This window comes from Pezoporus flaviventris, unplaced genomic scaffold (genome assembly GCF_033815535.1).
Source record: "Pezoporus flaviventris isolate CSIRO_AGI_PZ_B2104156 unplaced genomic scaffold, CSIRO_AGI_Pfla_v1 ptg000035l, whole genome shotgun sequence".
In the NCBI taxonomy this organism is placed as follows: Eukaryota; Metazoa; Chordata; class Aves; order Psittaciformes; family Psittacidae; genus Pezoporus; species Pezoporus flaviventris.
This window is the reverse complement of record NW_026892583.1, coordinates 15,141,859-15,155,911: the sequence shown is the minus strand read 5'-3', so window position 1 is coordinate 15,155,911 and position 14,053 is coordinate 15,141,859. Positions and strand designations below refer to the sequence as shown.

General features: G+C 38.7%; 1 protein-coding gene across 1 annotated transcript in view; it reads right to left on the bottom strand.

The window, feature by feature from the left end:
* Positions 1-13,344, bottom strand: part of LRRC9 (leucine rich repeat containing 9) — a 33,241-nt gene extending 19,897 nt beyond the window's left edge. The window contains 12 exon segments of the mRNA XM_061462772.1: positions 33-153; positions 1,263-1,344; positions 3,356-3,388; positions 3,390-3,475; positions 4,781-4,865; positions 6,196-6,233; positions 6,236-6,408; positions 7,048-7,052; positions 8,890-8,957; positions 10,295-10,435; positions 11,004-11,214; positions 13,187-13,344. Coding sequence (XP_061318756.1) covers positions 33-153; positions 1,263-1,344; positions 3,356-3,388; positions 3,390-3,475; positions 4,781-4,865; positions 6,196-6,233; positions 6,236-6,408; positions 7,048-7,052; positions 8,890-8,957; positions 10,295-10,435; positions 11,004-11,214; positions 13,187-13,344 — 1,201 coding nt within the window.
* Positions 13,345-14,053: the final 709 nt, after the last annotated feature.

Genomic DNA, 14,053 nt, shown 5'->3' with positions numbered 1-14,053 from the left:
GTTTTACAAGATCTTTCCAAAATTTGAATTACCATGCTTGAGTGACTTCTCAGGATCACTGCCGGTTTTGCCTTCTGCCTCAGTTTATTGTTTCAGAAACTCTGTTCTGGGACATTCACTTAGACTGTTACAGAGGAGAAAAGTGGTTTTTTCCTGTCAAACTGCTGCAAAGATTAAAGGCAGGGCCAAGTATCTTTATTTGGCTGAGACCATCCCTTAAAAATGTAAACAAATTTAAGCAGCATGAAAATATAGCTGTGAATTATGGTAAGGGATGGCAGGCAGGGAATGTGAAGAATAATGAATAATAATTATTCCAACAGAATGAGAAGTGAACAAGAAAATCAGATCGTTAGCTCTGTGGGACAGGGCCCATATTCTGTATGCTTATATAGTGTTTAACACTACAAAAAGGAACCTCAGTGGGGCCTCTGCAAACTAGCATGCTATAAACACTAATAAAGCAAAACAGAGCAATAGATAATGCATTTGAAGATACAATCTTGTGCCAAAAAATCTGATGTCTTCTCAGAGCAAAAGGAGAAAGTCAGGTGTGCAAAATGCTGAAAATAAGAAAAGGAGAGCAATAGGGACTAGAGAAGAGTTGCCCTGAAATAATTTTCCTACTTTCTATTCTTTGCCTTCATAAGTCAGAATGAAAACTTCCTTACCTGAAATATCTCCATTCTTGGAGATACTGAAAAGCTGTCTGGACAGGGTCCTGTGGAGCCTGCTCTAAGTAACCCTGCTTGATCAGGCTGGTTGGGCACAGTGACCTCCAGAGGCACCTTCCAACCTCAACCACTCTGTGGATCTGTGAATATACTTTCTAGTTCTATTCATAAGTTCTTACTCAGCATGAAATAAAATGTACCATCTGCCTGGCTCTTTTATTGTCTGGAGATGAAAGGGGTCATTGGGATAGGACTGAAAGTTTCCAGGGTTATGACTGGTCTGACAACTAGGATCCCTGCTAGAGGGACCTGATGTTTAGGGATAGGTATCTGGAGATAAATGGACTAGAATGAAATATAAGATTAATGACAAAGGAGGCAGTGATCTAGAGTGAGGACAAGGCTTGCAAGACAGGACCTGGGGTGCTGTATTGCTAGATATGAGGCTGAAAGAACTGAAACCCGTGCTAAGCTTTGTGCTAGCACTGTTAGGAAGAATGATACTGTGTTCAAACAATACAAATGAAAATTACAAAACAAATGTCTGAAGAAACCACTGAGCCAATCTATGCCAAAGGCAGTAAATACAGATGCTGCAGCTGTTACTATGGCAACTTCCAAATTAGTCTTGCAACAGCCCCCACAAACTAGTGGGGGGCACTGATGAGTACTGGTGAATGAGAAGAGACAATCTGCAACAGAAAGAAAAAGGGCAAGGAAAGGACAAGAACATGATGAAAAAAATAGAAAGCTCTAGTCATGCCTTTGCCATAGATGGCATAAAGATGCGGAGAATGGAGTAGAGGTAACACAAAGAAATATGAAGAGAACAGAGGAAAAAAACAGAAGAAAGATGAATAGAAAAATGATGAAGGGGTGCAGGGGGAAGAGAGTAGCTTGCTCTCTTCTGTGCTATCCTTTACCAAACAACAGCATTTTTCTGTCCACAGTGCAGCACACTGTATGCACATACAGAGCACGGAAACAAGTGGTGTTCCTGAGAGGTTAGTATTGGGACTGGTGCTGTTTAACACCTGCATCAGCAACATGGACAGTGGGAGCACACCCTCAGCAAGTTTGCCAAAGACACCAAGCTGTGTGGTGCTGTTGACACACTGGAGGAAGAAATGACATCCAGAGGGACCTGGACAGTCTGGAGAGGTGGGACAGTGCCACCCTCACGAAGTTCAACAAGGCCAAGTGCAAGGTCCTGCATCTTGGTCAGGACAATCCCAAGCACAAATACAGGCTGGGTGGAGAAGGGATTGGGAGCACCCTAAGAGGAAAAACTCAGGGGTGCTGGTTGAGAAGAGGCTCAACATGACCCATCAGTATGAACTTGCAGCCCAGAAAGACAACCATAACCTGGACTGCATCACAAGAAGTGTGACCAGCAGGTCGAGGGAGGTGATTCTCCCCCTCTACTCTGCTCTCATGAGACCCCACCTGCAGTACTGCGTCCAGCTTTCAGGGCCCCAACACAAGAAGGATGTGGAGCTGTTGAAGCAGGACCAGAGGAGGACCACAAAGATGATCTGAGGGCTGGAGCACCTCTCCTAGGAAGACAAGCTGAGAGAGTTGGGGTTGTTCAGCCTGCAGAACAGAAGGCTCCAGGGAGACCTTAGAGCAGCCTTCCAGTACCTAACAGAGCCTGCAAGAGAGCTGGAGAGGGACTTTTTGCAAGAGCATGTAGGGATAGGACAAGGGGGGATGGCTTTATACTGAAAGAGGGAAGATTTAGATTAGCTATTAGGAAGAAATTCTTTACTATGAGGGTGGCGAGGCACTGGCACAGGCTGCCCGGAGAAGCTGTGGCTGCTCCTTCCCTGGAGCAGGTGTTAAAAGGCCGGGTTGGAATGGGGCTTTGAGCAACCTGGGCTGGTGGAAAGTGTCCATGCCCATGGCAGGGGTTTGTAACTGGGGGTTGTAACAGGGGGTTGTAAATCTTTAAGGTCCCTTCCAACACAAGTCATCCTATGATTTCACGATTCACATAGATCCCCAAGATTATCTCTGCCCACCTCTAAATGCTTCTTGTGGCTATGCTGTTTCTGGGTCAGAAACCCACCCCCCCAGATCCTCAAGCAAACAAACAAAAAATACCAACCCTAAAAACCATGCTGAGTCATGTTATGCCATTAACTGATGTATTGCATCTCAGAATGGGCATGCTCTGAATCCCAGGGAATTTGTTTCGATCTCAGCAGCTAAAATATCCTGAGATCAGAAGATACCTGCTCTCACTTAGGGAGATAAGGCTTTGCTTTCCACATTATAAAGGTCTGCAGCTCCCTTCAAGCTCTCAGCTCTGATTTCTACACACAGAAATCATACATGCATTTATATGTCTAAAGTAAACTTTCACATATTAGGAACAGATGAGGTAAGAACCAGAGTCTAACAGCAAACATCTCAACCAACTCTCGTGACTGGTATCTTCTACCAAGCTACAGACCTCTGAAGTACAAGAACCAGTCATAGAAACACCAGGCACAGGGACTTTGGGGAGCATCAAGCTACCTCTATCTGGGTAACGCTTCTTCATAATCCTAAATCATTTAATACTTTACAAAATGTATCTGTTCTTATAATCACAAAGTTAACTTTGCTCACAGGCCAGTGCTAACAATATCTCTTGAAATTCTGGCACTTAGTCTGCTACACTGAAAACTTCTTTTTACAGAAATACTTGAAACTTCTTAGATTTCAGCCTCTTGATTGTGTGCTCTAAAGATGAAATTTATTTTCATTCCCCTGAAACTGCATGCTCTGAAGTTCCTAGGTCCAGAGTTGTGATTGAACTATGTAACAAGAACTAAACCTGTGTACAGAAATGCAGAGCACTAAGTTAATAATATTTTCGTCTTGTTTTGCACTTTTTGCCAGTGCTATCTGCATTATTTTCATCTGCTTCCTATTCAGAAGAATCAGAAGCAATACCTTTAGCCTGTTTCATTTTAACTTTGCTCTCTCAAGTGAAGAGAAATACATTTACCTTATTTATTCAAATGCTCCATTCAAAGTTAAGCATAAAATATCAATATATTATAAATTGTGATTCATTGTATTCCTTTTCTCTATTTACACTGTCATATTTAAAACCTGTTTAGATCCTTCTTTGCTATGCAAATGAGCAGATCCATGCTAGTAAGCACAGTCATGGATAAAGTTAGCATAGCTTGCAAGAAACTACAACAGTTTCTACAGCCAGAAACCTGGGGGCAGAAGCTCACCTATTCCCCTATACACAAATAACTTAAAAACAAGTGGCCATTTTCTCTGTCTGATTAGGAAGATGGTAAACTCCCATACTGACATCTGCTACTGTAAGATTCTTTAAAAATGATGGGGTAATCAGACACCTTAGAAAGAACCATCCTAGAAATGCTGTAGGTTTCCCAGTTTTTCAATCAATGGGAAGTTTTCTGAAAAAAGAAGATACAACAGTCAAAATAGTTGCTACAACTAATAAAGATATTTCTCATTTTCAAAAAGATTCTGTACTAAGATTACTCATCGGAAAACCTTTGGTTTGGCTTTCATCCCTAGAAAAGTAATTTATTAATTTCTCCTTGCCAAAACAAAAAGATCCTTTGCTTGAGAAAGTGGCATTAAAAGTAAGCAGAATGCTATTTATAAGCAACCTCAAATAGAAACTGTATACAAGACTACCTGCAGCTCTAACAAACATCCCTGAACACAAAAAGAAGGTATACCTGAGGTGGATCAGCTTGGAGTACTCAAGCAGAAAACAGTCCTTGAAATGCTGCCAGTCTAAATTTTAATCTCCCCTCAAACGAGCATCAAGGTTATTCAGACAAAGATTATGTAAGCAACCTTTAACGCTTCTTTACAAGTAAAGCTGTGTAGGAATTTAGAATAGCCATTATCACTATTTAAAAAAGCAATTGGATAGCTTTCTTATTCTCTTATCTTTTTAAAAATTGAGACCTTCATAAATAAGTAATGACAAAATAAAGGCAACAGAAAGTCTGTGTGGTCCCAGAGCAAGAGAAGGACAGGGGAGAGTGTTTCTTTTCTTATCAGCTGTCTGTAAATGTGGTCTGCAGAGCACAGATGCTTCAAGATAATCCAGATCCTTGTAATAAATCTATTTCCAATTGCATCAACAAGAATTGTACTACTAAATTCAAACTTTTCTTCATTTCTACTTGGAAATCTTTTAAAATTCTGCCTGGAAAAACGTAACAGGACAGATGAACATAATTCTTATTTTTTATTATTTTAACAACAAATTTAGGCAAATGAATAATAACAGAAAGATTTTTATTTTTTTTTTTTTTATCTGTAAGTGGTAGATGATGCTAGACTACAACTGTAGGTACACTGGTCCTAATGTGTGGATATACAGGTCCTGTACTGTTGCCTAATACCAAGCTTCATCCACTTCATCTTCCATGTTGTTCTGCAATCATTAACTTCAGGGAATCACCTGAAGTTAATGACCCTCAAGTAAAAAAGGGTCATAGTTTGCTATTTAGCATTCATAATGATTGCAGCATTAATGTGTGCTGGACTTCGGTGCAGTGTGAGGCAATGGCATGAAATCAGTGGCAAGTAGCAGAAACAAATTTTACAGTATGTTTTAATTCTTCCATGCCTCTATCAGTTGTTCCATCCTTGAGATGATCCACAGTCTTTCCCTGTCTTTATTAACAGGCTTTAAAACAGTACTACTTCGGTGTACTATTTCCACCCAAATGATTCAATTCTTCTAGGGCCTGATGCACTACAGACTCTTTGGAACAGTGTTCATTGATCTTTGATGCAAAGACAAACCAGGAACTTGTCAGATGAATGATATGCTTTGCTGTCCTGTAGAATGCCAAAGAGAGAACAGACAGCTTTCTACTCATCAGAAGAAAGTAATCCAATTCCTTCATCATAAAAATTATGTTGAATGAGCTTCAGACCCATGCTGGCATTCAGAACTAGGTCTATGGCATTACTGATATCCTCCACATGCCCTATTATGAAGGATTCTCAGTGTAGAGACTTTGTGCTGGTCATTGAATTTACAGTGAATTTGATTCACAAAGTCCTAAAACAGAATCAAGAATGACAAGAAGCCACTGGAATTACATACAGGGAAAAAAAAAATAGAACCCAGAAACAAGCAAACAAAAAAACCCAAAACACAGCACATTGCTGGATCTCTACAGTTAGAGGTCCAGAAAGGCCCAGAAAACTTTTCCAAGCATTGGTCCAATATAACCACACATCCCAGCTGTCTTTGTTCAATCCTCTTCCTATGTACTGAGAGCACCAGTAATGGGAATGACAGCATCTGTCTATTGGAAGCTGGCCTGGATCCGATAATTCAGTCCATGTAAGAGCTGTGACTTTATTGATATTTTCAATACTCCTAGTTTGGACCTTATAAAAACCAAATCTGAGACAGGCTTCAAGTCCTGTCACTAATCTTCTAACCACATGCCACCATCTTACTTAATGTCTGAAAATACCAGAATACTGTTCTTGTACAATTCACTGAACATGCTTATTCAGTTTTTTGTCCTTGAATGTTATTCTTTTTTTTCCAGTGCATTTATTTTTTGTGAGAATGCCTTTTCAAGACATGTCTTTTCTGTACCTTCATTATCATGAACTGAATTTTCGGTTTCCAGATTCTTACTCCTTAGAGATCTATTACTTGATGTTTTACCCAGTGTTTGCAGCTTGGCCAATTCACATTCCAGCTGATAAAAAGACCCTATTAGGATTCAGAAACAAGAGGTTATGTTAGAGTATAGTAGGAAAATTATTTTATTTGTTTCCTCAAAAGATAAGCTCTCTAAATGAGTACTAAAAAGCATACCTGAAAACATCAAACCAGAAAATTAATTTAATAAATTCAAACTCTTGATTATCAATAGAAAAAGCTGAATTACTTGTTCAAAGGAACAGCTCTGCTCTGAGAAACTGCACATACTCTGTTGTGTACTGGCTCATATCCCAATCCTATTCATGTCAATAGACCATTGTTTCACCCAGGCAGGACCAATCCCTCAATGTGACTTCATTATGATGCAAGTCTCAACAATGAAAAGTGAGCTAGAGGGTACAATTTAAATAGAAGTTCAGCTTTTTCAGACACCTCAGGGCAGGGATCATTTTTATCCCCAGGTTTGATCACTGTGTGGCATAGTAATTACTCTCTGCTTTAGGGAAGCAAAACTCTTTTTCATTCTTTTTTTAGGAGGTAAATCTTCAGGATCAATCAAGCTGCTATAGAGTTGAGATTAGGCAATGGAAGAGAACAAACTACTCATACCTTTTGAATAACAAGCAAGGATTTGGCTCCCAAGTATAAAGCTTTCATAAAATTCTTAAAGAAAGCAGCAAAACTCACTCTGCCTACACACCCCAATATGAATATTATTTAGAATATTCATATATGCATATAGGCAATTCTGACAGAGAGATGAGGTGATAGAAGCACATGTCTGCTTCCTAGATTCTACCTGACCTCCATATGGCAAGCAAAGGAGGAAGATAAAACCATAAAGGCATGTGCCTGCACTGGTAGAGTCTTTGGTCTGTGCAGCCTTGATCAAAAGATTCTGTTGGGTGTTGATCAAAGTACTTTTAAGGGGTCCTATTTACATAATCAGCAATTTTTTTTAGCTTGTATTTGTATAGACATATGTACAAAGAGCTCACTCAAAGTACATTAATGACTTACTAGGTACGTTTACAAACTACATAAAATTTGTGATATGGGTCTTTTCATTTTAGAATAACTGCAGCTCGCTGATGCAAAGACAGTCTGACTCTGATCCATTATAGAATCATAGAATCAAGTAGGTTGGAAAAGACTTTTAAGATCATCAGGTCCTACCATTACCCCAGGACTGCGAAGTCCAACACTAAACCATGGCACTAAGGGCCTCATCTACAGAGTTTTTGGACACTTCCAGGGAAGGTGATTCCACCATGTCCCTTGGCAGCCTGTTCCAATGCCTGAGCACCATTTTGGTGAAGATATGTTTCCTAATATCGAATTTAAACCTCCCCTGCCATAGCTTGAGGCCATTACCTCTTGTCCTACCTGCATGTTACTTGGGAAAAAATGTTGATCTTTAAACAAGTTACAAAAATACTTGCAGTTATCTAAAGAGAGCAGTTCATTAATGACAGAAGGACCAGATGAAAAATACTTACATTAGGGATCACATGTTACTTATACTGCTCTTAAAGCAAGGGGAACAAACTAATCAGTTGGAAATCATGGAAAAAAAACACATAAAACCCGACAAATAAACCCACAAAACCCACAGTAACTTGAGAGCTGGGTGAGAACAGTGTTTCTCACCTCCAAAATGCAGACCTTTTGGAAGTGTTTACAGTATCAACTACAATAGGCAAGAACCATAAGAATCTGGGAAGTCAGCAGGAAGGTCCTCTGCAAACATCTGTACCGGATGACTAAAAGCAATATCTCAAAACTTAGTTTACCACATTAAATGAGTATCTTACCTATTACACTGTTCTGAAATGGATCTCTATGGCCTTCTTCTTGGTGCAGTCCCATTTAAGAGCACATTGGTCAAAGCATTAATGCTTGCGACATGATATTCAAATAAATATGAACCTGGCAGAACTGAAATTGGAAATGGATCCCCTGCAACACATTAAGTGTCCTAGAAACTTGGCTGTTGATTATTCTGAAGACTGATTAGCACAAGCAATGACATCATACATACAGGATATTATTTTCCATTTCCACTCAAAATGCAAGGTTAGCATTTTGAAGATTTTATTTTATTTTTTAACAGATAAAGATAAACTAAGAAAAATGATCAGATTCTCTAGTGTCTGCTTACATGTGCAGTCATTATTTTCATTTCCATTTATAACCAAACAGGCTTGATTTAGGTGTAAACTAAAAGCCCTTTATATTAAAGTCAGTGAAACAGAGAAATGAATATATGCACAGGTCCCACCGATACCTATTTTCTGTCTTATTTGACATGGCTACATCAATGGAAAGGAGTGTGGAGTAAATAAAGATGAGCCCTAGGGAGTGTTTACACAGACTTCAGGATGATTAGGGCTGTGTGTATTGTATATAACTCTGAACCATGCAAGCTGGTAGGAAATTCGTATTGAATGGGAGAAAGATTAAACCATATACATAAATCCTTGATAGTAAAGCAGAATGCTCATGCTAGAAATGCCAGACTGATATCACCTTCCTGTATTTTCTACTAAGTTCCCAGAGAGGTTGACAACTTGCAAATTTTGCCAAGTATGTAAGCCCTGTGAATGTTTTAAACAATACAATTTTAATCTAATACAGGACTGCAGATGCTGACAAGCCTGTAGGCTAGGAGGCAGATCATTCAAATGTAAAACCAAATTTGACTGGAGTCTAAACAATGTTGGCCTCTGTTGTAAACTATAGGTTGCTTTTGACATGGAAAGAGAGAATGCATTTTGCCAAATGGGAATTAGCTTGGAAAGCCTCTGTAAATGATACTGCAATGAAAATAAACTTAGTCCCCCAGCCTTAGTTTCACAGCTGTGCATGAGAAACTTAACAGATCATGCCTCATGTCACAAGTACTCACGAGCTTTTGGCCCATGTCTTGGCCTTGGGATATCATGAAAACTATATCATTGATGTCAGTCATTTCTCTCCATGACACGGCAGTTCTTTGCAATGAGATGCCACCAGGGTTTGTAGTATCCTCGCTAATAAATAGTAATTCCTGGAAACACCCTACTGCCTTTACAAGTGTACTTTGTCAGCTGTAATTTCTCAGTCTTCCCTTTCCTCCCCTATCATCACGCTCAGCATCAGTTTCTCTTTCCTCTCTTTTGTGGGTTTAAGGTTCACTGATTTGGTCTCATTCACCCTATCAGCATCTCCTTCCATTCTAACTACTTTTATCTTGGCATCAGTATCTCCCCCTGCCTTTTTTTCATGTACTCTCCCATTGGTCGAAGCTGCAGCCAATTCTGTCTCCTTTTTGGGGTGCAAAGAGTCAGGTAATTCTGAAAGCTAGCGGTCTTTTGGTAGAGATGGACATTTACACATTTCTTCTCCTGTTACATGTCAAACTGCTAATCACAGAGCTCTTGCTGGTTCTGGACTAGCCTCCAACTCAGAGGTTAGTATAGGGAGAAACTAAGTTTTCATAGGAGCTAATTTGATATATGACAGCATGAGAAAAATCTAGAATAAAGCTTCTCCTGAACAGGAGTTAATTTCTCCAAGTTATAAAAAAATAAAAATCCAGACACTGAAATAAAAAGTGCATGATGAGCCTTTTACATAATGCTGAAGTGCAGACAAAAATCTGCAGTTACAAGAAAACTGAAAAAAAAAAAGAAAGTCCTCATTAAGAATCTCAGAGGTCTTGAAAAATGAGTGATTCAGTTAACTCTGCATATGCAGAAAACTTTGACAGCCAATCAGTTCCAAATAATGTTTCAGCCTTAATTCTTACAAATTAAAGTTTAAAATTTTCCTTTCTGCGGTTCAGTAATTCTAAAAGTCAGCCCTACTTACTAGACACATTTATATACTATACTATAAAAATACCATGCATTATATGAATTAAAAAAAATCATAAGAAGGAAACCAGACTCACCTCTGTATTCTTGATGAGGTTATTATTCAACAAAAATAGATTCAGCTTTGTTAGATCTTCCAAATTTTCCACCCTGGAAATTTCATTGCAATAAAAAGAAAGCTTTTGTGAATTTACACATTTTTGTGGACCATTCATTTTCTGTTTTCTCAGAAGAGGTATTGCTTTGCAGCATTGAAGAACAAAATGTCACTTTATTTTTATTTTTTTTTTCCAGGATGCTGTTAACTTGCACTGAAAATAGTTCGGGAGTTACAAATAATCTGAGACCACATCCTCTGTGTAGAATTCTGCTGATTTAGAAAGCTCTTCAATTAAGACAACAAAGTAAAAGCAGTGGCAGCTACAACAGTTCATGATTAATGATTATGTGTTTTTAAATAAAGCAGTATTTTCATTAAAATGTCTTCTTTCTAACCAGCTTCCTGGAAAAGGTTTCAATGTAATTATTCAAGCTTTTGAAAATACTGTTTCAAATGAGAGAGAAAAAAATCCAACAATAGATTCTAAGTTATGAAAACCTATAACAAGTAACAGATGCAATTTGATCCATATCTAAGTTGGGTTTTTTTGTATACTTAAGTAAAGACGTGCCAGATCGTGACTTCTTCCTTGAACAGACAAAAGGAGTGTTTGTGAAAGAGCGACTGTCATTGTAAGGGACTGGAAACTGTATAAGGTTGGCTGGAAAAAAATCCTCATTTATAACTTCTACTACACAGCATTCAGCATCTCATAGCTCTTTGAGGAACAGGCAGTACCCTAGGTCTGAAATCTTTTGAATACTTTGCCCAAGGAGAATGAAAGTAGTTATAATTGGAAATATTTCATGCCTACAATTCTGGGATAATGCAAGTGAAAACATTTCCAGAGCTGTTGTTTTTAGTCCATCTTGATCAATGTTCTCATAAGACAATCCACTGTATGAGTACCAGAAATGAAATGCAGCTATTGTTCTCTTGAACAGACAGGAGGTGTTATGTTCCACGAAACTGACTTGTCCTGTGGATTCCCTTGACTGTATTGACTAAGGACGGTATTCAGAATATACACTGCAATTTCAGAGACCTTAAAGTACCCTGCAGCAGCTGCTCCAGTAGGGTGCAGTTTTCTGTCTCTCCTCCTAGATATGTGTTTTTTCTTAAATGCCCTGAGGCAAGTAAACTGCCACTAGACAGCTCTATCTATGCTGTCCTTGATTTCCACTGACTGTAATGAAAGCCAAGAAATGAAATGGGTATGTAGATAACTATCTGTAGAGACCTAAGTGAAGGAAATGGGAGTGGGATCCCGTTTTAAAGTTCTAACCAGTTCACAGACAAAATTTCCACCATTTTAGGTAAACACTTGATTCTTCTTCCAACTATCTACAAAATTGCAGGAGTGAGTCAAAACGACAAGATATATTTTGATTACATTTATGTAACAAGCTTATTTCTGTTTCTGTGTTTTTATATTTCTTAACTACTTCAGTATATTAAGAAATATAAGAAACTACTGTTTCCCACAGTTCTGAAATGTTCAGATCACCACAAACTCATTAAAATATGCACTTTGCCACCTTTGGAGCAATCAAGAATAGAGACCACCTTACAGAGAGTATCTTTAGAGAAGCAAAAATAATTGTCTAGCAAAGACATTGATATTTATAGAAGTACTGAGAGAGGGAAAAATTAAAAAAAACCCAAAATGTTAAAAACAAAACTAACTTAATAACTTACCAGCTCCATAATGATTTTCTCAAGGTTCTGGTTTTGGTTACTACTTGCATCATCTCTTGAGTTCTCTGCAGTAATTTCCTAGTATCTTCTTCGAAAAAGTACATTAATATCATCAGCTGTGTAGCCACCCACATTGTCCATAAATGTCTGAATTTCCAGGAAGTTTGGAAAGAAGATCTAAATTTCTAACAGACTGAGTTCCAGAATATATGTTTCTAATAGAATCACAACAGAATTGCCACAGAAGGAAATCAAAATTGCCTGGAATACTTTATTACTTTTTTAATTAACTTTTTTGAAAAGAAAGTAGTACAATGTAAGCTATTCTGCCCCATTCTTAAGGAAGGGTGAGGAATTGCACCCACTTCTTGTATTGGATACAAGGATATATGTATCCAATACAAGTATTTGTGCAAATACTTGTATTGGATACTAGGATATATGTATCCAATACAAGTATTTGTGCAAATACAGTAAACTATATTTACACAAAGCATAAAGATGCAGTAAAACCAAACCAGTCTGTGCTCACAATTCACCAGAAGCCTCAATAAAAGCTCCTCTGCATGTATGAAAAAACATAACAGAATATAAATGAGAGTATAAAAACCTCTGCTACAATTTTTTAAGTAATTACACAGCTGCTACAATTAATATTTAGAATTGTAAACCACTTACTAGTAATAAGAGCATGATTGTTGCAGCAGCTTTTTTTTTTGCTTGCCTTTTGAAAGCATTTACGTGATATATTAACCACAGTATGTGCAAACTACACCCTTAATGTACCACTTCCCTGCTACTTTTGACTTTCTGCCACAGTATTTAATGACACACAGCTCCTCTAGCGAGTAATTTAGGACAGGAAATGAAGAATGTATTTTTCCATTTACACAGCTGAGGAAATTACATTAGATGTGAATCAGGTTTGGGTGGATGCCTACTCCTTTGGGCTCCATAGGGAAGCTCCTGGAATTGTTCTGCATCTCCTAGAAGGGGCATGGCTTTGCCAGCATTCCTTCTGGAGCACAGCTTCTACAAAGAGCTTCCATATAATACAGTGCCACAGAGTAATAGCTACTTGCCCACTGCAGCCCCCAGCGCAGTCAGTGACCCCAGCCCAGGCTGCTGCACTCAGGTCTGGTGTGGCAGAGACCATGGCCATGGCGATTACCTCAGTGAGAGGAGTCTGCAGGGGTAGGCGTTATTGGCACAACCCAAAGGGCTCAACACCATAACCCAGGTGAAATGGGCCAGCAGAAACTGGTTCTTGTGCCCCTCAGCCGTGCTAGACCAACGGTCTGACAGCAACACACTGGAGACCTTCGCCATCCCCTTAAAGGTTAAGGGTTGGACCAGATGACCCTTGAGGTCTAATCCAACTTGGTATTCTGTGACTCTGTGATTCTTGCTGAGCACCTGGCCCAGTGCTGGTGAGTAATTTAAGCTGCAATCACTTTTCCGTTCCTCTTTTAGTGTGTGGGGTGGTGGAGCAGGGCTGATAAACTGGTTTTGGAAATGTCAAAAAAAACCCACAAAAGGGTTAGAGAGTTTTATTCTCACTTGTGTTATCTCTCCTGGTCAGGGAGGGTGTTATGTCTGTGTAGCAGTTTGTCTTCAGTGGGCAATGTAAACTGACTGTGCCAAACTGCAGCATAGACTGCACATAGACACACTGCAGCTAAGCTTAAATCAATTAGAAATGTGAGTGTGAGATAAAACAGGCCATTTTTAAACCAAGAGGACCATGTTCACTGAGCCATTTGCACTGGATTAATTTTATCAATTTAAGAACAATTATAATTAAATTACTATGTTAGCATTTTTTTTTTTAATGCAATGAGACCAGCTGAACTTTTTCCAGTGGTAGGATTCGTCGCCAGAAACTTGGATCCTCACTAAAACAAATGTCGTTGAACATGTCTGATTTGTGAGTAAGGAGGTTAAACTTACTGAAAATTGCAGAGATTTCTTTTAAAGCTTTGTATTAATGTATCTTAAAATGTGTAATTGGGATGGATAAAATTGCTCAAACAGTTTA